General features: G+C 35.7%; 1 protein-coding gene across 7 annotated transcripts in view; it reads left to right on the top strand.

Moving 5' to 3' along the window:
- Positions 1 to 23534, top strand: part of NBEA (neurobeachin) — a 513742-nt gene that overhangs the window by 271539 nt on the left and 218669 nt on the right. For all 7 annotated transcript variants that reach the window (XM_087756962.1, XM_087756961.1, XM_087756957.1 and 4 more), the window contains 2 exons: positions 4827 to 4935; positions 8611 to 8777. In XM_087756962.1, the coding sequence (XP_087613088.1) occupies positions 4827 to 4935; positions 8611 to 8777 (276 nt within the window). The remainder of the gene's footprint in view (positions 1 to 4826; positions 4936 to 8610; positions 8778 to 23534) is intronic.

The raw sequence follows: 23534 nt of genomic DNA, 5'->3' as shown, positions 1-23534 counted from the left end.
TTCCCCAAAAGGGAGTGCTCTGTAAAAATCTGTGGATGGGAAGCATAGTTGAGCAGATGACTGAAATATCAATCAGGATATATTGGCTAGGTTTCAAACCTGCATTAATATAAATATTATACAATATAATATGTTATGTAAATATTCTATAACATAACAGTACATGAAGTACATGCTAGAGACTGTTGGTTTGTCTTTTGGAAATATCTAAGGAGGTAAAAGACCAATCTATCACTGAAATTTTCTTGTGCAAAATCATAGAACATAGGGCTAAGAAAAAGGAAAACACAATTCTAGAATTGCATCAGAAACAGTATTTGCATTGAAATAAGGCAGCATTAATGTTACCATGTAAATAGTGACTGGAACTTGTCTAGAATACTGCTGACAGTTTTGGCTATGCACTTGCAGAAAAGGTAAAATCAGTGTATGAAATTAGTAAAAACCCAAAAGGCAGTCTTTTACTAGCTGTTTTGCCATACAAGAAAAGTTGGAGAGCTGATTTACTTAGCCTAATAAAATAGGGATAGATGGAATATCAGAAGGTCAACAGAAGGGCAACATTTGCATAAAATGAAACAGTAAATGCTGCTGAAGAATACATTTGGACTGGAAAGTAAAAGGGTTTTAACCTTCAGAGGACCTTCCAAAGCTGTGCTGCAGGCAAGCAACTCGATCACATTTTCATAAACTGAAGACACATTTCATGAGCTAGGTTTCATGAAAATGTCTTTCATAGTTTATGAAAGAGTTTGCATGACGTAGCTGCATGTTGCAGTGAAGGAGTGAATTTGCTGACCTAGAGGTCCTTGTTCCTTTCTCTTATTTGCAGTGCATCAGAGGAGATTTTTTTGAAGTATTGGCAACCTTTGATACTACTGAGTGTGAGATTTTTCCTGGTTTGGGATCCTTTCTGAATCATTTCTATTGTTTTTTCTATGAGAATCTACAAGATAGTTGTAAGCACTTTTTCTCATGCCAGAAAAGCATGAGGTTTCTGGTTTTTTTTTTTTAATCTTATGCCATGCATGTGATTGAGTTAGTAAGGCTTTAGACAAATTGGAAAGTGTTCAAAGGATGACGACATTACTAGGCATGTTCATCAGGTGTAACCCAGTTAGGACAGTGTGCTGAGTTGTGCTGTGTCTGTATGAATTTGAGATTCAATCAGAGTTAGCTGGCTATGATTTAATCCAGATATAACAGTAATAACACTTTGCCATCTTTTGCTTAGTAGAAATATAGTTTGAGAATACAGGATAACTTGCCATGAGAAGTAAAAATCAGTACCAAAAAATTATTTTTAAGTAGTGTTTTTAAATTTCAAAAAGTAAGAAATTTCCTTGAACAAGTACAGCAAGCACATAAGCAAGTTTCTTTGCAAAAACCTCTGTAAGGCATTGCTTCCCTGGTGTTGTAATAGCTGCCTTTCCTTTCAAAGCTAAGATGACACATTTAACTACTTTAACTTACTATGCTTCTGTTTTCTGCCCTACATTCATGCACTTACAAATCAAAACATCCAGGCCAAGGCTTCTTTGGGAGGCATGCAAGTTTTCTAAATGATGGCCTAGATTTTAACCCTTTTTTCAAAAGTCTGTCTTTCTGGCAACAGGTTTTAAGACTAGTGTAATTCTTAATGGCCTTCTAGATGCAAAAGCATAGTTTACCTAGTCTTTGAAGTTCTAGCTTAGGTGCATACAAGCACCTAAGGTAAGTGAATCACAATATGTCCCTTATTAACACACATTGATACAATATTATTTAATGATTATATAGTGTTGATAGGTTGTGGCCTCACTTTTGTCATAATCCCAATGTGCTGACCACCATACAAACAATCCTTTGTCTTTTTCTTGAGGAAATCACAGTCAGTGATAGAGATATGAGAGTGCAAGAAACAACTGGCTAGACACAGTTGAAATAATACTGAGATATTCCATAGATAAGATTTTTGACAACAAACAAAGAGGAAGAGAGAAGGTATGTCTGTAGTTTTAAATAAAACCAAATAGCCTGGACTGGCCCATGTTCATATAGCTTAAGGTTAGCACCTCTTAGAACAGAGTGTCTTCATTCATCCTACATAGCACTTAGCCCAGTTCTTCCCTGAAGCCTGTACAGTTCCTGTTTCACCTTAGGATATCATTAGTATTTTGTCTGTTTAGTTCAGATTGTTTGGAATAGCATGAGGTCTACCCACTAGAATGATGTGTGTTCTATATGTGCTGGGGTATGACATGAAAACACCTGCAGAACTTTCTTGGGTAGCATTGGAGAGAGTTTAAGTTGATTCAGTCTCATCGATGTGTCTTCAGTGAACTGTCCCTTGGACTATGCCTATACTTTTTTTGGATGGAAGTTAGAGTGAGCCAAAAAATGAGTGGAGGCCAAGCTAATCATTTGAGTGCTGTAGGCAGTCAGGACCCAGTGCTCAGGCGTGTTCCCTGGTCCCCTCTTATTTGTCATCTCCTTGACTTTGGACCCTGAAGACCTGTGGTATTTCAAGGTTACCTGAAATCTGGCTTACTTTGCCTGATGTGCTGTCCAAAAGCTGCAGCAACTCTGAAGTTGTTCCCAAATGCTTCAGGTTTCTCAGTCAGAGCAGAAAGGTCCATTAGGGGGCTGGAAGGTACAGCTGGGGTCACCAGCAGTTTCAGCCAGCTGATTTGAATCATCTGCTGCATATCTATAAAAGTTTTCATTTTCTGTAAAGCAGCCAGAGACTAGTGTCGACAGATTTTTTTTTTAATTTTTTTTTATATCTTTTCCCTGAGTATTGGCAAGAGATTTATTTATAACCTGTGGAAATTAGCATTCTCTGGGAATCCATTTGAAGTCCCTTGTAGGTGTTTTAGTGCACAAATGGGCACAGAGAATGTGAACACTTCTTAATACAGATAAATACGACTAAGATGAAGATGGTATGTATTTATCATTGCTCATGAACAGAGGCAGCTTAGATTTTTTTTTTTTGAGGTATAAAAACTATGCTCAGATGTTCTGAATAATAAACCCAGTGGATCGAAGTTAGTCTTGCTCTTTTCTCACCAAATTCTTGATTTCATCTAAAGCCATTTGGAACTAGAAATCCTTTCTGGACCACAGCTGACTCGAAGATACTGAATTTGCACTGTGCTCCATTTATTCAATAATTTATTCATTCAGGAAGGGATGTACAGCTAGTAGACATTTGAAATCTGTGTGTTCAGTTTTGAAATCCTTGCTAGTTGGTTCCAGGTCGTTAATGTCATATGGAAAAGTTCAGGAAGACCCATGGTGCAAAATTTGATTGGAGATGTTAAACACTCACTTCTAGTATTTTCTCATTTTAGAGAAGCTTTTTAAAGTCATGAATGCTCACTCCTAATCCATATCTGAGGGCAGTTCTACACTTACTTCTTAACAATAAAAATGTGAACACTTAACAGTAATAAAGTACTAAAGTGTATCTTCCAGCAGGGTAGCTTAAAAAATAAAGCTAAATTTTGAAGACTACAATGGAAGCAACTTTAGCCTTTTAGCTCATAGTTTGCCAAAAACTTTTTGCTTTCAAGAACAGCAAAGTATTAGGTATAATAAAAAGGGTTAGTAAAAGCATGAATATCCACTGTGAAACCTTGATCCAGACTTGTTTGTCTTTATCTCTAAACAGAGGCCCCAACATTTATGTCTTCCCATGCCACACACCCATATTAAACATTAGCTCTGGGTAAGTGATTTCCTTCCTTCACAGATAGTAGAACACACCAAATGAGGCAAGAATAGAGTTCAGATCTTTCCATCTTGTAAATGTAAGGTCTAGTAATCATGGCTTTCATTTGTGGTGCTTCTAAGCACCGGACACCAGCCTTAGGGTGGAATATGCTAGAAATTTCACATTCTTAATATAAGAATCTCTGAAATTAAGTGTGTTTCCCTCATGCTGCAAGAAGGAAAATCCCAGACCGTGTGCCAATTTGACACAAAGAGAAACAGTTTTTCCTGATCCTAAACAGACCTGTCAGATCTTTGCATCCTGAAAGATGTTTCCTCCCTGCTGATAAGAAGAGCAAAGCAATTTTGTATAGAATGGTCAAGCTTAGATATGGACTGTAGGGACAAGAAAGCAGTTGCTTCCATTCTTCCTGCCCAATAAGATATCAGCATTATTAACAACACAGTGTTGATTATTCTGCAGTTTTATTATGCCTCTCATAGTATTTGGTGGTCTTTACAAGAGTCTTAATTTAAGGTGTTTGATTGACATCCTCAGTCTCAGTCCAATCTTAATCTACTTTTTCCTTCTTTTTAAGTAAGGTTTGTCTAGTTCTGATGCCATGAAAACTTGGAAACATGATGCATTTTTCACTCCAGTGTTTGAAAAACACATAAGAGATATTTATATTATTTTGCAATTTTAACAGAATTTTAAATCTTCAGTAATATCATGATTTTTTAAGACTTTAAAATTGGAATATTTATATTTAATGATATAATGGTATCGATATGAGTTTAAGCAGTTGTCTAGATTTTTTTAATGATAGTATAATATTCATATTCATATTGAGACTGCTGTTAAAAATGTACTAGAATATAATACTTCCATGAAGAGCTTTTCCCTTCAATAATAAATAGCAAGCTTTTTCCATATAACATGATCTGTTTGTGCTTTCACAAATGCAGAAAATTTTGGATAAAATTAAATTTTTCATGTCAACTAATTTGGCAATTGCATTACAGTAGTTTCATTAATTTTATCTTTTTCCATTCTAAGTAAATCTGCTGAAATAGCTTATTTGAAGTACGTCAAATACAAAGGTTGATTTTGATTTTTCTTATTTTAGATTATTATGTCATGCAATGAAAGACCATATAGTGCGTGTCGCAAATGAAGCAGAATTTATTTTGAACCGACAAAGAGCTGAAGATGTCCACAAGCATGCTGAGTTTGAGGTAAGCCTGAGAGTTGGTGCATTTCTGCTTCTCTGTTTTCACTCAGTTGTCACCTAGACTGTAACCCCATAAAATAAAGATTTTTTTCTTCCAAGAAAGAAATTTACATTGAAAGCATTTCAAAACTATTTTTTAAGAGCTTTGGTAAATGTCAAACACAAGGAACGGGTTTAATTTCTCATCTCCTCACTGAAATTCATGAAAGCATTTACAGCTTGAAGAAATGCCTTAATCAGAATGTCTAAACTGATATGGCAGACCCTTCAGCTTCACAAAGAACTTTTCTGATTTATTGGAAATAGTAATGCAAATCACATTGGTAATTATTTTTGTTGGATTTTATCAACAGTATATATGAGTTCAGTAAGAAAGAAAAGCAATAAATACACTTAAGGCACTTCATGAAAAATAAGAAATAGAAATGTTTTGTTAAACAGAATTAGTATTTTAAGGTAATTTTGTTAGAATATTTTGCATTTTGGATCACTTTAGAACATTTACTTGCTATAATTTATATATTGAAATATGATATTACATATCTTTCTTGCTAGTTAGGAATCATTAACTATTGACAGTAAGATTGTGTTTAAAATGTCTATTCTTTTTAAGTATTGAAAGAAGTAACATGGCAGCTGGATCCCATAACTCTTTAATGTCTATAATTCTTACTCCTAAAAGGAGTCAACATTCAATTGCTTTTTTCAGCAATGAGTGTTGCAGTATACAATTTAAATTACATTGCTTGAAAATTATGCAAATATACAAAAAAACTGTTTTTAAAACATGATCAGTTTAACAGGTTTTTGATTATTTCTTCAGGATTAATTTTGTTCCTATTCAACAAATTTTCATGCAAAAATGTTGGAGTAAAGTTAAATATTCATTTTTGACATGATTTTATCAAATATGATTTTGCATTTTTATGGTGTTTTATACATTCCAGCATCACTGTTTTTTATTATTTCCAAATCTGTCTGTGCTTGCATACATTTGTGTTTGTGTAAGTATATATACACAAACATACATTTCCACATGTTTTAATGCTCAAGTGACCTAACATTAGGATTAAGATAGACTGATTTAGCATTGATGATAATAAATAGCTATATCAATTTATTCATCTGTCAGAAAATGTCAACAAGCACCTAGTGGCTAGAAATAGGATCCAGTAATCTTAGTTTTGATGAGGTTTTTATCTCCTTGAAACAGCTCGCTTAAATGTGCACTTTGATGTACTAGTTCTTGTGCTCCTTGACCTAGCTGAAAAGTGTGAGTCATGGAGATATCTGTTGTCATTTTGAATCCACAGAACCTTTACTTCATTTTGTCGGAGCAGACAGCAGACACTTGTCATATGGGACTGCAACAACTTTATTACCAAGCATATCCTGGATATTTTGAACTTAGATAAAATCACATTTACAATTAAGTGTGTGTCAGAGTGAAGTTTCATATTGCCTCAACAATAAATAAGATTTGATATTTATCAGAGCATCATGCAGTAACCTAAGATGACAATAGAAGATTGAGTTATCTGCTCTTTGAAGAATACATTGAGGTATAAGATCTGTCAGAACTCTAGACAAAATGAGAATATTCAATTAACTTGCAGCTTCTGTTAGCAAATAGGATTTAGAATATTAACTAAATTCCCTAAAGGAATAGCCTTAAGTCAGTCTTATTGTCTGGTAAAGAAACCAACACATTTTTCATATATGAAAATTTTCATTTTATTTGTCACATGAAAAACCTTAGTTACATGTTTTAGATAAGTAAGAAAAAATCTGCAAGTCATAAAAGAAAATTATGAAATGTAGCCTGTGTTAAATATGAAACTCAGATGTCCTTAAATAAGGTGATGGTTAAAGTCTGAAAGAATGTTTTATATATTGTCTTTAATAATGTTAGGTATATAACTGAACATTTTATTATTCATCCTAGTTGAAAGTAGTAGGGACAAAGAGATTTCTGGTAGTTTTCTGTTGCATAATTGTAAATCTGTCATTTTCTTTTAATAAACTGTATTGGTATATGTTCTGGATTTTAGTACATGTTAATCATTGCTCTCAGCCAGAGAAGTGAGTGGCTATTTTATTTTTACCTTTTAAACTTTAATTGAATCATTATGGGTGAAATGATTTGACCCAAGCTGCACCAAGTTACTGTGTCACCTGTGTAGTGGGGCCAGCATCTAAATTTTATTCTGTGACTCCAGTTGCAGTCAGGGCCAGGGAAATTCCTTCCAGAATGGGTGCTTCACAGTTAACTTTCATTTTGTTAACCTTTGTAATTGTTCAGGAAGAAAAATGAAAATTTAATTTTACTGTCCAATGAGCTGGTGAAATATTAACCTCATTACTAAAGCAGATCATTGTACTAATTGGTCCTTCCCTGTACAAGAAGATAAATTGAAAAATGAATTAACCCTTTATGAATTAGTGTAATGATTGTTCTTTTCCAGATAGATTACTTGAAATAATGGCTATAACACAGTGGAAAGACCATTCTTAAAATCTTACTGAATGCTAATGTGATCTGTAGTAAAAAGGTAGTGTGCAGAAATATGAAAAATAAGCTACGAATTAGTATGAGGTTAACTTAATTTTAGTTGCTCTTTTGAATATTAGAAAATAGTATTCTATTCAGCATTGTGTTACAGCATTGAGTGTTGGTTAAACATTCTAAAATGGTGCACAATAACTGTGCTTGCAAAAATTACTCTTAAAAGGTGATTTTAAAATTAGCTGTTTTGAGAATAATCTAGCCTTTGTAATTCATACCTAGAAAATGTTACTTATAATGGAATTATTTTAATTAGTATGGCTACATTTGCTTTGTTTAGACATTTTGAAATGATCTTTACTAGGAGGAGAAATTTAATTTGCATTTAGCATGATTTTGAGAAAATAAATGGAAAAAATATATTGTGCTTATTATACATAAAGAAAGGACTTATCAAAACTAAAATACAATCTAGAGTTTTCACAGTTTTAGAAACAAATTTGCATAAATGTCAATAACCACAGCATTTATTTTAGTGGTAGTTATCTCTTAAAGGAAACATGATGAAAACATTAGATATTTTTCAGTTTAAAAGATGAGTGATTTTTTAACCATTAGAGTTTTTTAGAAGTGTCAGTATATTATGAAAATTTCTCATGTTGTGCTACGAAACAGAGAATACACTCCTTAATTTCATAGTTAAAGGAGTTTCTCTTTAGCATCCATAACAATAAAATTATCAAATGACTTGTTAATTGTAGGTTTTATGGCAATTTAAAAATCAAAACCAGTGTACATATTTTTTCCTGCATATTATGTTACGTATACCTGTATTTTATACCTGAGAACACATGAAACTTTTACAAATAAAGACCAACTTTCAAGGCATATCCGTAGTCACATATATACACAGAGAGATGTATAGCTAAATGTTTTAAATTGCAATTCTGTTGTCTTCACCCTTGATATTTCAAATTTTACATGTTCTAACTGAGTGCTTTTTCATGGATAATACATAGTAGTAGAACCATTTCAATTGAATCGTGTGTCTTATTCCTCTTTAAAGTATTTTAAAGAGTTCTTGTCATATTTAGAGTTTTAGTAAATAATCATTTTACGGTGATTCTAAATAGCCTATCTTTTATAAAGCAGATGATGTACTTTTATTCCTAGTCACAGTGTGCTCAGTATGCTGCTGACAGAAGAGAGGAGGAGAAGATGTGTGATCATCTTATCAGTGCTGCTAAGCATCGAGATCATGTTACAGCCAATCAGCTGAAACAGAAGATACTCAACATACTAACAAATAAGCATGGTGCCTGGGGAGCTGTTTCTCACAGGTAAGCTGCAAATATAAAACGTGTGGGTTTTAAATGTTGCTTTCAAAGTTTAAGAAAAGCAGTCGTCGTATAACTGAAACGTGAATGTATTAGGAGATAGTATTACTAAAATATGTTTTCTCTGTTAGTCTTTTCTTCAACTGGTTCTTGAGAAGTCCTCTTTGCTAAAGATTCACAGATCAAACTCCTCTGTAGACAGGAAACATAGTATTTTACCATATTTTAAATAAATTATAATGGGTATTTGTTGCTTATAATGCAGTTTTACTGTTAGTATATCAGTAGGTTTTGAGGTCCTGCCAGTACTAGAATCCGAATGAAGTGTTCTGAATGAGAGATGCAGAGATTTCCATACAGATATAAACATAGGAAGCCTGAAATAAAGAAGACAGAGTAAAAACAACTTGTCTAGTGATATAGAGTAAGTCAGTATTAGAATAACCAGCAGAACCAGGTCACTTGAGTCACTGTCTAATGCTTTCTTCTGTTTATGGATTTTTCTGTGTAAGTAATGAACTGGTAAGATCCACTGGTAAATCTTAAATCTCCGACAACAAAACATAGTCAGTGCCAGCCATGCACAAACTCTGTATGCTTAAAGCAAAACTTATATTGTACTCAAATGTAGCATGTGCAAAGGTGAACATAACCAAAGTGCAGCTCAATTCTACAGGTACTCCTGTTAAAAAAAAAAAGACATGATCCAAAATATATAATTCTTACTGTATGCAAGTGATAATATAGTATTTGAAGTTTTAATCAGAGCTGTGTTGAATACTGTTTTTAAAAGTTCATTTTATTCAACATAGGGGCTAAATTAAACATTTTCTTATATCATGCAAAAAAACAGAGCCTTGATCTTCTGAATCACAAAAATAGCCAGTGGCTAAGGTGCTGACCCTCACGTGGAAGACTTGAGCTCAAATTGCTCCTTTCCTTCATTCAGAGCAGGGTCTTGAACCTGGGTCTGCCATGTGAGTGCCCTGTCTGCAAAACTAGAGACTGCCAAGTCTTTCTCTTGTTTGTGCATTCTAGCCACAAATATTTGATTATTTATTCAAAGTGGAACAGCTCAAACAAGAGAAATCAAGGAAGTTCTGCTGCCAAATATCCATTTTTTTATAGTTTAATTTTCTACTTAAATCCTGTTTAAGTCTGCTCTGAGTCAGGCAGAGCAAATCAGAAAGTTCCATTTCAGCTCTGAAAAACCTTTTCAGTAAAAATCTAGTTGAGACTGATAGACTAAGACAAAAACTTTTCTCTAGATAAATATTTTCTTTCAAAAAATCTATTTGAATGTAGCTTAAATACATATCTAGGGCTTAAGCTTATTAGAAAAGTTGTCAAGTAATAAATTTGACACATCAGTAATAATGTTCAATAAATACCACATATACTGTTCATTTCTTTTTGTCAGTCTCTCTAGTTTGTTCTTGTAGTTATACAATGTTAAAAAATGTAATTTTTTATGTTCATCATCCTTATATCCTTTTATCTTCCAAAGAAATCACTATTTCCTGGATGATGACAGAGATGTATTTATTTTTTAAGGTGGTAGAAAGTCTAGAAATTCAGACTTATGGAAACTCTGTAGTCTAACTTCAGAGACGTTCTGGTGGAAATTACAAAAATGACATGTAGAAGATTGTGATATGGTTAATTCAAAACAGCCTTAGTCCATAATGGACACTTGTGTTATCTCTAGTTGAGGCTTAAACCTGTGTACCTGGAGACTTGAGCCTGATGAAAATAAGTGCAATTTTCAGTCCTTTTAATGTCTTTGAATTTTTGAATAATGTTGTTGCTCAAGTTCATGAATGGCTGCAGACACTTTGCAGGCTTAAGTCAGTTCCTGGTCAGTAACTTTTTCAGGAGATCATCTCTTCTTTGGGCCAGATAACTTTCCTCTCTGGGATTGTTGATGGCATCCTAAATGGCAACAGACCACTGCTGCACATTTTTTTGCTCTGCAGTCCATGATAGCTTTTGATGGGCCATGAAGCAGCTTGACACCTGTGACAAACCTATCAAATTTCTTACATCAAGCAAAAGAAACTTATTTTATTCCTGTCATGCCACTTCCCCGGTGTGCCTGCTTCTCAATTACTTGCAGTGCTGCTTTCCCATTTTGGCGCTCGCAGTGTTAGGTGTGGCTGTTGGCCTGGTTGTATTTTAGCTGCAGGCTGCTGCTTAACCTGGAGAAATGGGGACATGGCGACAGCACGAGGTCTTCAAGTGGGGTTCCCTATTTGCAGGAGCCGATCAGGAAGCAAATGGCCTTGCACTGCAGGTCTCGCCATGTGTGCGGTGGCAGCTGTGTGACCGACCACACAAGTGCACCTTCTGTCATGAGACCTAGTGGACTGTGAACGGAAGGGCCTAGGAAGGCAGCAGGTAGAGGGAGATGCCCAGTGGGAGAGCCTCTGAGCCTTGTTAAGAAGCAAGGTCACAGGTTCTCAGTGGGCAGATTTAAAAGGCTTCAAGTGCAGAAAGTAGAGAGGGGTCTCATTAAACTGCTTAGGCACAGAAGGCAAAACCTGTTGTTAACTAGGTAGTTCCTACAATACTCTTTATATGATGGAAATTGAGATGTGTTCTAAAATTGTACATACTTCTGGTCTTGGCCAGCAAGAGACACAACAGACCTCAAGACTCCATTTTTAATTCCTGAGAAACAGTTACAGTATTAGCAGTCTCTTTATAAACTGTTGCTTCTCCGTGCCTCAGGAGATACAGCCTGACTGGAATACAGAGTTACTTAAAAAAAAAAGAAATAGGTTGACACTCCAGACCTCTAGACCTCAGTAGTAACTCCATCATTTCTGTCAGGGAGAGTGTTCCCAGTTCTGAAGGCACACTGCTGGTCTCCTGTCCATCTCTTGTGCTGGAGAACATGCTTTGAAATGGTGAATTAGGGAGATCATTCTCAGGCCCAGGAGGGGCAGGGGAAGAAATAGGCAACTGCCTCTGCATGATAAATACTTGGGCAATAGCAATGCCTTTTGATGTCCAAAAGGGATAAGATAGGTAAGAAACTATTGGGGCGGGGGAGAGGGGGCGGGAGGATGGGGATGAGTGTGGTTCTTGAAAGCTTCAATTCTCTATCAATCACATACATAATCTGCAGCTACTGATTCACTGGTAATTGTAGCATATGATACATATATATGTGGTTTTGTTTATCTCTCTTCAAGGTAAAGAACAATTTCTAAGTTCTTTAACATAGATGCTCATGTTATCAAATATTAAGGTCTCATTTTGTGAAATATGACCCAGCTGTAAAGAAAATTTTTCCTTGTGTTTGCGGTTCAACACAATGAGCTTGTAAGCCTCCTCAGCTTTTGTGTCTGCATGTACTGTTTTTACAGAATGCAACAAGGAGCATTTACTGTGTTTAATCTGTAGGTGCCACAAAGTTTACTCTTTGTTCATTACAAAACAAAGAGACTACAAAGAAACATAGAAACTTAGCACTGGGAGGGAAAACAAGAGGTCTGATGAGTTAAATTCTATAGTATTTGTAAATTATGAATTTTAAATATATTATCATAAACTGTTCTCAAAATGTCTGGAGAAACAAGAATGAAGTTGAATGGTTTGAGTCAAAAAAATACCATATGAAACTCAATTCTAGGTTAGGTTATAGTTACATAGAGGTAGTTGAATTAAAAATAACTTAAAATTGTAGATGACTTGCATTTCAATTATATTCTTAATTACTTATTAATTTATGAAGGAGAAATTAATTATATGCAAGTGCTCCACCACTTGAATAAATGCCTACAGACATGGTAACATTGTACCGCCTATCCTTGTCCATACATTAATCAATCAGTAGGGTTTGAGCTGATCTGAGAACCTGTTTACTCTTTCATCTCCTTCTGTCTAAAAATGGTAGATAACAGTTTTAAAAAAAACTTGATTTTTTATTGCTTATTAGTGTTAACTTCTTTCCCCTTCACAAATACTTTCCCTTCACCTCTTAAAGTGAAAACCAAAGTCCTTTTACTCAATTTCTTGCAGGTGTGAGCATCAACACCTCTACAACAAAAGGAAATTATTGAATCATCTTATTTTCTCCTACATATCTCAGACAAAGAGTAATAGATTTCAAAATAAATCTCATTAATTTGTTATAAATCCTGTTTGTGCCCTTAAAGCAAACTAATTGTGTTTTCTTCATTTTGGCAATTTGACACTTTTACGTATCTTCATAATAGCTTACCCTAAACATACTGTTTTCCCATTTTTAATTTCAGCATTATACCAAAATTAGAATTCTGCAAGTTTTTCCCATTCAGATGAGAAATTGATGAGTTGGTTATTTCTTTGATGCATTGCCACTTATTCAGAGTGAATATGCAACTTCCTATTTCCTTGAACTCAGGAAGAATCAAACAGGGTGTTTCATAGCTTAGTGTTCAAAGCTTCTTTAGACCAGCACTTACCCTTAGCTTTTTTCAGGGTTATAGTCCTCATGTCACAACATATGCTTCCTTCTGTCTTCTCTGTCAGCTTCATATGGTGCTTCTCTTCCTCCCCATCTGCTTCTCTCCCCATACACATCTTTCTTAGGGGAAAAAAAAGAGTTTAGTGAAACTTGTCTGTACACAGAGTTCAAATTCCTTATCAGCCATATGCATTCCTGTGTTTTGGGCCATAATCTGTTACCATGTTTGTTTGGAGTATTCTTTTATTTCAGCTTCTAGGTTTAATCAGATATCTCAACTTTTCAAAAACTCTTATTCAAGAATACTGTATATATAGCTCTACTTCACAGTTTCTATAGGTTTAAGGCAATCTAGGGCTATACAAAGAGTTCTGAGTTCCAGTTTGTGTTCTAAATCTAAATATGAAATACTTGTCATAGATATTTTCACATGATCAGTTTTGATATACACAGGAGGATTACTATAATGAGAAAAATGACATTTAAAAATGAGACTTGGTTCTCTTGCTTTCCGTGATTTGATGAAGGAGGATCCACCTACATTAAAGCAGCTTTACCAAATAGCAAGTATACAAGGGCTTTTTCTGTTCAAATCCATCTTTGGTTAAACTAGACACCCATAACAAATTAATCATTCATGGTAGAGGGCAGAGCTGTCAAACTCATTCTGTGGTGAAGACCAAATTCGTCTGGGGAGATAGGCTGAAAATAAAAAGTTTCTTGCCAGACAGCTAGTTCTGCCTCTCACTACAGCATGTGCTTCTGCAGAGATTGGATTCTGCTGGGGGACGCGGGGGGGAGAGCGGAAAGAGAACTCCCCTTTTCTGAGCCTATGGGGCTTGACAGTTAAGTAACTTGATTCTGGGATGACACTGCTTCTAAACCAAATGTTTCCAGTTTACAGCAAGGGAGACCAGAATGCAGGAATTTAGTAAGAAGGAGTTTCCCTTACAGCCAGCCTTTGGCATGCTCTGACTCCATCACTATACTAGCTGCTGTCTTAGGAAGTTCAGAGAGACACAGAACCCTACTCTGTCCCCCACTGCAAATCAACTTCATCTGGTTTAGCTATTCATTCAATTCTGGCTCATTTTAACTGCTAGACAGAAGTTACAAAGGGACCTTTAAAACAGTGGAAAAGATGTAGGACCAGATCCTGTCTACTGGATCCAGCGGTGTGTTTGACATGCCTGTTGTTAGAGGGCCTGTTAAGGTTCTGCATTTTTCCACATACTCTGTAAGAACAATGAGTTTTCTATGTTTCTGGAATTGGTGGAATATATTTTTCTTTGCAGAATAGATCCTTCCAGATTGATCTGATGGAACCTGCACACTTGTCAACTCATTCATTAGCTATCCTGACCACAAGTTATAAATATTTAGTTCTGAGACAATTTCATTGCAACAAAACATTAAGAAAATGCTTTTCTGTCTTCTGTTGTTTTTACTTGACTGCACTAACTGAGATACCTGGAGTTCAGCAAATGTGTGAGCATTATTCACATTTTAGGTCCAGTATTAGTCATCCTTCTGTGGCAGGTTTTATACATAAATGTGAGTGAGACTATTTTTCTAATCTGATCACTCTTTTGTAGTGTTTTACTATTTCAATCCCCTTCTTACCTTTCTTACTATGCTTTCAACTTTGTGCTGCTCCTGCTGCTCTGCACCCATTATATTACATCTCCTAACCATTGCGTACCCTCTTCCTTCCTCCCTCCCTGATTGCTTACCACTGTGGTGGAAGGCAGAGACTATTTGAAGGAGCTCTTGCTAACGGTGCTGTGGCATTTGACAAACATGATGGAAAAAGGGGGACAGAAGAATTCTGTATCATTTTCTAATAATAGGAAGTTAAATGTAGGATGCTATTTGCAGCATAGAGATATCTACCAAGAAGGGGGTATTGTATAACTGGAGACGGGCTGTACAAGTGAGTGCACAGTTTGCTTACGTGAGTTTTATTCAGTTCTGTATTTGCGCAAGGTAACTGAGTTGGTTTGAACTGTGGTGCTATTCACTATGGATTTTTTTCCACAGCTGGAAGAAACCTCTGAAGAAAATAGTTTCTTTGGAAAGAGGTAGTATTTTCCAATGTTGGGAAACACATGGTACTCAGGGAAGACTCGTTCAACTCTACAGAAAGACTTGTTTATCTCTAGGAAGGACAGTACATTGTATTTCATATTAAAGAAGGAAGACTTCTGCATTTTGTTTTGCATTATTACTTCTGCAGTAAGAGAATTGTTTTTTCTTTACGCTGTTTTTTTCACTTCTCTTCAATATGTTCTCCATTTCTGCCTAAAATTTGTTTTTCCCCCTTTGCTTCATGGCAAACACAAAGAGGAAAGTGTGGCAATGTTGTTTTTTAAGCTTTAGAAACAACAGATCTTTAGATGTCAGTAGAGTCTTTAACTGAAACAGCGATCAGAATATATATCCAAATTGCATACAGTCAACTTAGTGTATATATTTTTATTGTAGCAGTAACAAGGCAATTTTAAAGCATACATGTATTAAAAGGAAGGCCAACCTTAAAAAAAAACCAAGAGGGACTTCTGCTCCTTCTAGCCATAGAGCTAGCATGTGCACATGCAGCCATTCAGCTTCCAGGATACCAGTCACAAGAACAGCCATAACAGTTCAGACCAGCGGTCCATCTAGCCCTGTAACCTATCTTCAACTGTAAGTAAATGCTTAAGAAAGATAGGACAAGTAGACATGATAGGTCCATCTAATACTCACTCAGACTCCTCGAATTTTGAGCTCAAGATTTCCTGAGGAATCTCAATTTCAGTCAGTCTTTATTTTGAAGTTTCCTCATCTCAGTAGGGCTTGAAAGTCCAGCTGCCTTTCTTCATGTTTTCCTCCTAGTTCCTGCAGTAGAAACAGCCTCTGCAGTGGGTATCAGAAGACTGGACTAACAGCTGCTGGTATTGGACGTTTCTAGCATCTCTGCTCCTTCTTTCCCTGCCTCCAATTTAGACAGAAGTAGAAACTCAGTAGAAACCATGAGGGAAGAATTTCTCGTTAGACAGATAACACTTCCCTCTCATGATTCTCACTTTTTCTCTCATGCCTATCTAGTAATACCTGTGCAATATAGCAATGGATTTCCCACCTTCTCCATATGTAAGAACAGAAAGCAAAGAATAAAAAAGAAACAAAAGCCATAGATTAGAAGATTCTGAAAAAGTTTTATGTTCCTAAGAAGGTCTTTTTTTTCTTGAGAAATGAAAATTCTTTGATTTATTCTTTATTTTGTGACAAAAAATGGATGAGAAACATCATCTTTTTAAGTCACAGTAAGCTGTTGTAGGACCATTACACTCCAGGATTCTTTCCCATGTGATGCTTCAAGTAGATTACAGAAGATGAATGCAAAGCTGTAGAAAATGGTTTTTTCCAAAAGAACATCTGTAGTGTTTTGCCAGACTTCTCAGACATTTTTGTTGGAAACATCAGAAATGCAAAGTTTAACCAGAAATGAAAACCCAGTGGAGCCATTTTGATTCCCCTCCTCTCAAAACCTTAATGTGTCTTGTACTTTTTTATTTTAAATATATTTATGTCCAACCATATGTTTATAAAATAATTTGAGACATTCAAAGTAGGGTCTGGAAAGGAACTGAAGATTAAATTATCCTGAGGCGCTGAGGCAGGCGTAGTCTGGTACATACCTATCACATGCTTTGCAGCTCCCTTTCTTTGAGGGGGGAGAGTGGAATTCTACAAACACCTTAGAAAACCTGTTCTATGTCTTTGATAGCTTTATAGTTGAATTTGCATGTGCATTATAGGATCATTTTCTTTGCTACAAATTAGATTAATTATACCTGGTTTTAAACCTAGTCCTTCTCAAAGTCTTTGGAAGCTGATACTGTCCTTTCAGGCTGTTGACTTCCAGACTAGACAAACAGTTTTTTCAGTCTTCCTTTACTGATTAAATTATCTATATCTTGTATAATGTTGGTGTCTTGCTTTAGATTCCTTGCAGTTTGCCTACATCTTCCTTAGAAAGAGGTACTGCAATCTGGGCACTTAATTGCAGGTGAGCCCTCAACAATGCACAACTCTACATAAGTTTGTTTCACAGTATAGCTTTACTGATGCATCCTAAAATGAGATTGTAGGCTCAGTCAATACTTCCCAGAACCGCTCTGCAGGCACTTACTCCCTTCTAACTAATTGACAACCACTTGCTGCTTTGTATCTATGCTTGTAATTGTTTTTAAGACTGTTGTCTTTCTCTTTCATCTTCCAGACTTTAGATTTTTTAAAGTAATTTTTAATTATTATTCTCCTGTGCTATTCTTACAATTCTCACAGCTTGTTGTTGCCTCAAGTTTTACTGTGGATTTTCTCTGATTCTTCATCAAAGTTGGTAATGAAATGTTTAATAAAGCAGAATTCAGGAAACAACACATACAGTGTCCCGCTTGAAAATATTCCAAATCTCGTCACAAGTCTTTGATACTCACTATAAAAAAATCCAGGTTTGAACCATTCTGGTATTCCTCTATGTTATATTGTTACATATTTCTCTTAGTCTATGCAAACAGTAAGTACTGGTTGACAACCACCTGAACGTGAGCCAGCAGTGTGCTCAGGTGGCCAAGAAGGCCAATGGCATCCTAGCTTGTATCAGGAATAGTGTGGCCAGCAGGACCAGGGAGGTGATAGTCCCCCTGTACTCGGCATTGGTGAGGCTGCACCTCGAGTACTGTGTTCAGTTTTGGGCCCCTCACTACAAGAAGGACATCGAGGTGCTGGAGCATGTCCAAAGAAGGGCAACGAAGTTGGTGAAGGGTCTAGAGAACAAGTCTTCTGAGGAGTGGCTGAGGGAGCTGGGGTTGTTTAGCCTGGAGAAGAGAAGGCTGAGGGGAGACGTTACTGCTCTCTACAACTACCTGAAAGGGGGTTGTAGCGAGGTGGGGGTCGGTCTCTTCTCCCTAGTAACAAGTGATAGGACGAGAGGAAATGGCCTCAAGCTGCGCCAGGGGAAGTTTAGGTTGGATATTAGGAAAAACTTCTTCACCTAAAGGGTGGTCAGGCATTGGAACAGGCTACCCTGGGAAGTGGTTGAGTCTCCATCCCTGGAGGTATTTAAAGGACGGATAGACGTGGTTCTCGAGGACATGGTATAGTGATGGACTTGGCAGTGCTAGGTTAACGGTTGGACTCTATGATCTTAAGGGTCTTTTCCAACCTTAACGATTCTATGATTCTACTCCTGTGTCAAAAGCTAACTATTCTGATTATGCTGTAGATGAATAAACAAATCAATCACATGGCAAAGGTGTAAAGCAAATTACTTGTTCATAATAAACCCACATTATATTGTTTCATATTAATTAGCTGATTGATAAATACTTCTAGTATCTTTGCATGTATCAAAGGTAAGCAGTAGTTTATAATGCATTTAGTGTTTTTCCCCTTTTAAGACTGCATCGCATCCTTTTCCAGTCATCTAGAATCACATCTATCCTCCATAAGTTTTTCAGAGAACTGCTAAGTGATCAGGGATTGCTCTCTCCTCCTTCTTTTTTTTCCTTGCTACATTTCCTTTATGATTATGTGAGTTTATTAAGGAGCTCTTGACTACAACCACATTGGTATTTTAGTATATTTTATCTTCCTTCCACATCAGAATTGTTTGGTGTTGTGTATATAATTTTGGTTTTAGAAATTGTGGCAGGCTTATTTTAAAAGGAGTTTATCCACCAATTTGCTGACATTTTCTAAGTTTGGAGGATTTAAACTTGTTTATTCTGTAGCTTTAGCGTCTTTCCTTGGAAAGACGAACTCTGTTTCAGTGATTATTTTCACTCTAGATATATTTCACCTTAGATATTCTCACAAAAAAAACCTTGAACTAATCAGAATCAAATCTAAAATACCTTTCTGGAATTAAGCTACTTTTCAACCTAGCATACATATGTATACAAAGCATAGATCTTTTTATAACTTCTTTTATTTTAAGATTTTTAGGATCTATTGTTTTAATAAATGAGCCCTTTACCACCAAGTTTGATCTTTTTTCAGTTAGTTATTTAATTTTCGGTTTTTTAAACAGCGCTTGTCTCCATACTCTTTCAGAGGTGGTGATAGAGATTTTTCTATTATATCTCAAAGTGCAGTGCTAACTTTTTTTTTCCTTTTGACATTGCTCAGACTTTCAATAAGTATGTTTCATGCCTGTTTCTGAACTTCAGAGGAGGTAAATTACTATGTGCTAAACAAAAAGTACTTCTTTCTTGTTTTTCCCAGGAACAGACCCTGATTTCTCTTGGCAAGCTTCTATGATGCCAGCCTAAGTTTTATCTTCTGGATACTAACACTTCTTACTTCTTAGTTCCTGTATTTCTCATTTTCCTCCTTGCAATGTATAATCAGCTAAGATACATAATAGACTGATCCATTTTTCTTGTCTCCTCAGTTGTTGTTTTTTTTTTTCCTCCTCCCCCCAGGGAAAAAAAAAATCAACCTTCAAGATGATTTTTTTCCCCCATTTTTGCTTCCCTGTAGTACAACATCATCCTCCTTCAAACTAGTTTAGAGCTTTCCTAAGTCAATGCGTCAGTCATACAGGTCATCTGATGCTAAAGAGAAAATATTTTATCTCTGCATAGCAGGCTTTTGTTTCAGTTCATAGTCCCATGTTTGAGGAAATCAAAGATCTCCTCTCAGCAGTGTCTGTTCTGTCCTTACATCCGTACCTTTACCATCAACCAGAAATAATATTCTGTGCTTGTGCCTATTTTCCTTTATCTCCTCTCGCTCTGTCTGCAGTAATTTCTAACCTACTTGGAGTCATACCTTGCAGTATTACTACAGGGGAGTGACAGGCAAGTGAGTGTGCAACTGCTGCTCCCAAGCGCCATTGAAGAGGTCCTGTTTTCAGGCATACAGAAGGAACATGGTTTGTTAGAGACAGAGGCCAGCAACCAGAGCCTCCTTACTTCCTTCTTACCTTAATATAGCTTAGCAGGAGTGTTCCTTGGGTTTGGTGTTTCTGTATGCATTTTGTCAGCACAGCCTGTATGTTCACAGATATTAAAGATCATCTTTACACAATTCCTTTTTCTGATTTCTGAAAAATATTCCCTGCAGACACTTCTCTCAGATGATCACTGCTGGGGGTTTTTTGTTTGATTTTGTTTCTTTTAAAAGAGGGAAAAAATAAGTTTACACAGGTTTATTTTGACTGATTCAGGAACACCATGTCTGCATATGACTTGAAGGAGTTTGCTGTACTTGATTATACTGCTTTTCTCATTGATAAAATAGATTTAGTAATGCACAGTATACTTCTAAAGAGTAATTAAATCATTCAAGATGATATTGAAAGTACTGTGTAGGTTTGGCTTTATTATCTGTTTTTACATGGATTGTATGGATTTGGTACATTTGTTATTATAGCATTTATTTTTTCTGTATAACCACGTTTTTTCTTAACCTGTAAACTCTGGGTTTTTTCAGCAGTAATATCTGTTCACACAGAGGTTTGACGTATATGTAGATATATTTCTCGTACACTTACAGACATAAAATATCTGACTGATAGATTGCAAACTTCTCCCAATAATTGTGCTCCCCAGTATATTGATATCTGTTGTCAATAGTATAGGCTGTTGGTTAGGTTGTAAAGCTCCATTGCTCAAGAGTCTTATATTTTGAAGTCATCTGTCATGGATGTGTTGTAGAGATAGGAGTCTATTTATGTTTATGGCATTTTAAGTAACTCAGTAAGACCCTTTAGAATATACAGAAAAGGCTTGTTTACTGTCATCACTGCTCACTTAATCCTGTGACCTTGACATGATAGTATGCCCATAAAGCTCCCTGCGGGTAGTTCAATAAAATAGATGAACATCAGAGTCTAATGATTGTTTCAGCTTCAGGAATATACTGCCTTATGCCATAAATATTTCTTAAACATTCAATAGTGCTGAACCATTTTAAAACCCAATAATGTAGCAAACTATCCAATTGTCTAGATTATTAGAAAATCTACAAAAAGATACATAAGCCACATGTACTTCTGCTGTTCAATTTGAGAATGCTAACCATTGTCTTAAAAAATATTCTGTATACAAAATGCCAATAGATTAAAATTAAAATGAAGTAATTTCTTAAAATTTAAGTTTGCTTATTTTTCAGATTCCCATTGTTTCTTCTCTTCTCTCCTCACCTGATAGCAAATTATATTTATTGGGTGGGAATGCTTTTTGGTTTTGTTACAGTCACAATCTGAATCTAGGAAAGATTAACATGTAAGAAATTTCTTTTGATGATTTACTAGAAGTTATGTTAGCACTAATGGTAGGAAGCAATAAAAACGTACATAAAGAGGTAGCTAAATTTGATGTCTCTTAGGCCCAATTTAGAAATACTACTGAAGCCTTTGGGATACTTTGCCATAAGAGGGCCTTAATTTTTATGCATAATATATCTTGTGCTATGTGAAAACATGGAGGAAAGTAAAGAATGATATATTTGCCTCATGATGCGTAGAAGTGTGGCTTTGGTATTACTAAAAAATGTTCATTTTTAAAATTTTTTAATGTATAGACATTCAAGTTTCCAATTTCTATTAGCTAACAATGCATTATTTTCAGTCACATAGTAGTCTTTTACACTGAATAGTACCCCAACCTCTTGCGTTTTCTTAAATAAAAAAAGTGATGTTTTCAAAGTTGATGACAGCTTAATAGTAGAGGAAATTTATTTAGTGAACTTCAGACAGTATTTTCAGTGGTAGAGTTTCATTCTGAACTGTTGAGCTAAAAATCTCTGAAAATTAATTGAGTGAAACCTGTCAGGAAAGAATAGCAGCCAGGAGAAGGAGCAGGATGTGATATGTGTACACCAGAGCAAAATGGAATCTACTATCCTTTCTGATTTAACCTCAATTAAGTACCACTGAGAAGCATGAGAGGAAAAAAAACAAAACACCCCACTTTATCTGGCTAACTACCAGGCAAGATTGAATAAGAAAAAAAATAGGTTTTTTTGTAATAATCTTTCCATTTGAGATGATCATGAAGAGTTAATGAAAATCTCTGATTGTATAGTCTTAGAGGATCCAGACAGACAAACTGTTCAATTGTTCCCCAAGTATACTTTACTTTTCATTCTTAACAGTCTTGGAATTAAAAATGTAGAAAAACTGTGATTGGAAACTTGTGGGAATGGCCACACTGTTTTGTTTGTTTCTCTCATAATGGCCTCAGTGAAAACTATACTGTCTATTAAATTTTAACAAAGAAGGTGTTATAAAGATTTGAGGCCTGATGGAATAAAACTAAAGTATTAAAATTAGTATAAAAGATAGATTGGAATTTATCTACAATTCAGTAGTGTTAGAGGAATATTACCAATTTTCTTTAAAAACAAGGGAATTACTTTTTACATACAAATTATGTTTTTCTATTAGTATAAATGGTCCTTTAGCATATCAGATATACTCAGGCTTAGTTTTTGACTTATTTTTTGGACTAATGATACTGTGTATGTTGCTGCTCTTGTTTGGTGATGAATATATTCTCTTCCCTGGAAGGAAACAGACAGAATCACAGAATCATAGAATCATTAAGGTTGGAAAAGACCCTTAAGATCATAGAGTCCAACCATTAACCTATCACTACCAAGTCCACCACTAAAGTCCTCAAGCACCACGTCTACCCATCTTTTAAATACTTCCAGGGATGGAGACCCAACCACTTCCCTGGGCAGCCTGTTCCAATGCCTGACTACCCTTTAGGTGAAGAAGTTTTTCCTAATATCCAACCTAAACTTCCCCTGGCGCAGCTTGAGGCCGTTTCCTCTCGTCCTATCACTTGTTACTAGGGAGAAGAGACCGATCCCCACCTCACTACAACCTCCTTTCAGGTAGTTGTAGAAAAATCTCTGCTGTAAAAATGAAAAGGCCACAACGGACGTTCCCTTACAAGACAACTTCTACAGATTCCTGTCGTCATTCATGGGTTCCAAAACATTTATAAGATATTAAATCACGAGCAGGTTTTGAGTTAGCTTTTAGTAAATAATTGGTTTCCTGGGTGCTGGCTTCTTAGGTTCTCCATTGGCTCTAATACTCAGAAGGTTTTATTGTTGTTTTTCTCCCCATACCAGTTGGTATTATCAGTTGTAAAGGCAAGACACATACCTTCTGCTGGTACTTTTTTAACCCTGTTAGAAATTCATAGCTAATATCATCACAGACATTAGAGAAGCATAAAAGTCAGTGAATGATATAATTGGCATACATATAACTGAATGATTATATTGGTTCTAGAAATTGC

The sequence above is a fragment of the Nipponia nippon genome, unplaced genomic scaffold (genome assembly GCF_047370975.1).
Source record: "Nipponia nippon isolate SJK-2023a ecotype South Korea unplaced genomic scaffold, ASM4737097v1 scaffold_2, whole genome shotgun sequence".
Taxonomy (NCBI): Eukaryota; Metazoa; Chordata; class Aves; order Pelecaniformes; family Threskiornithidae; genus Nipponia; species Nipponia nippon.
Note: the sequence above shows the minus strand (reverse complement) of the source record. Positions and strands in the feature narration are given on the sequence as shown.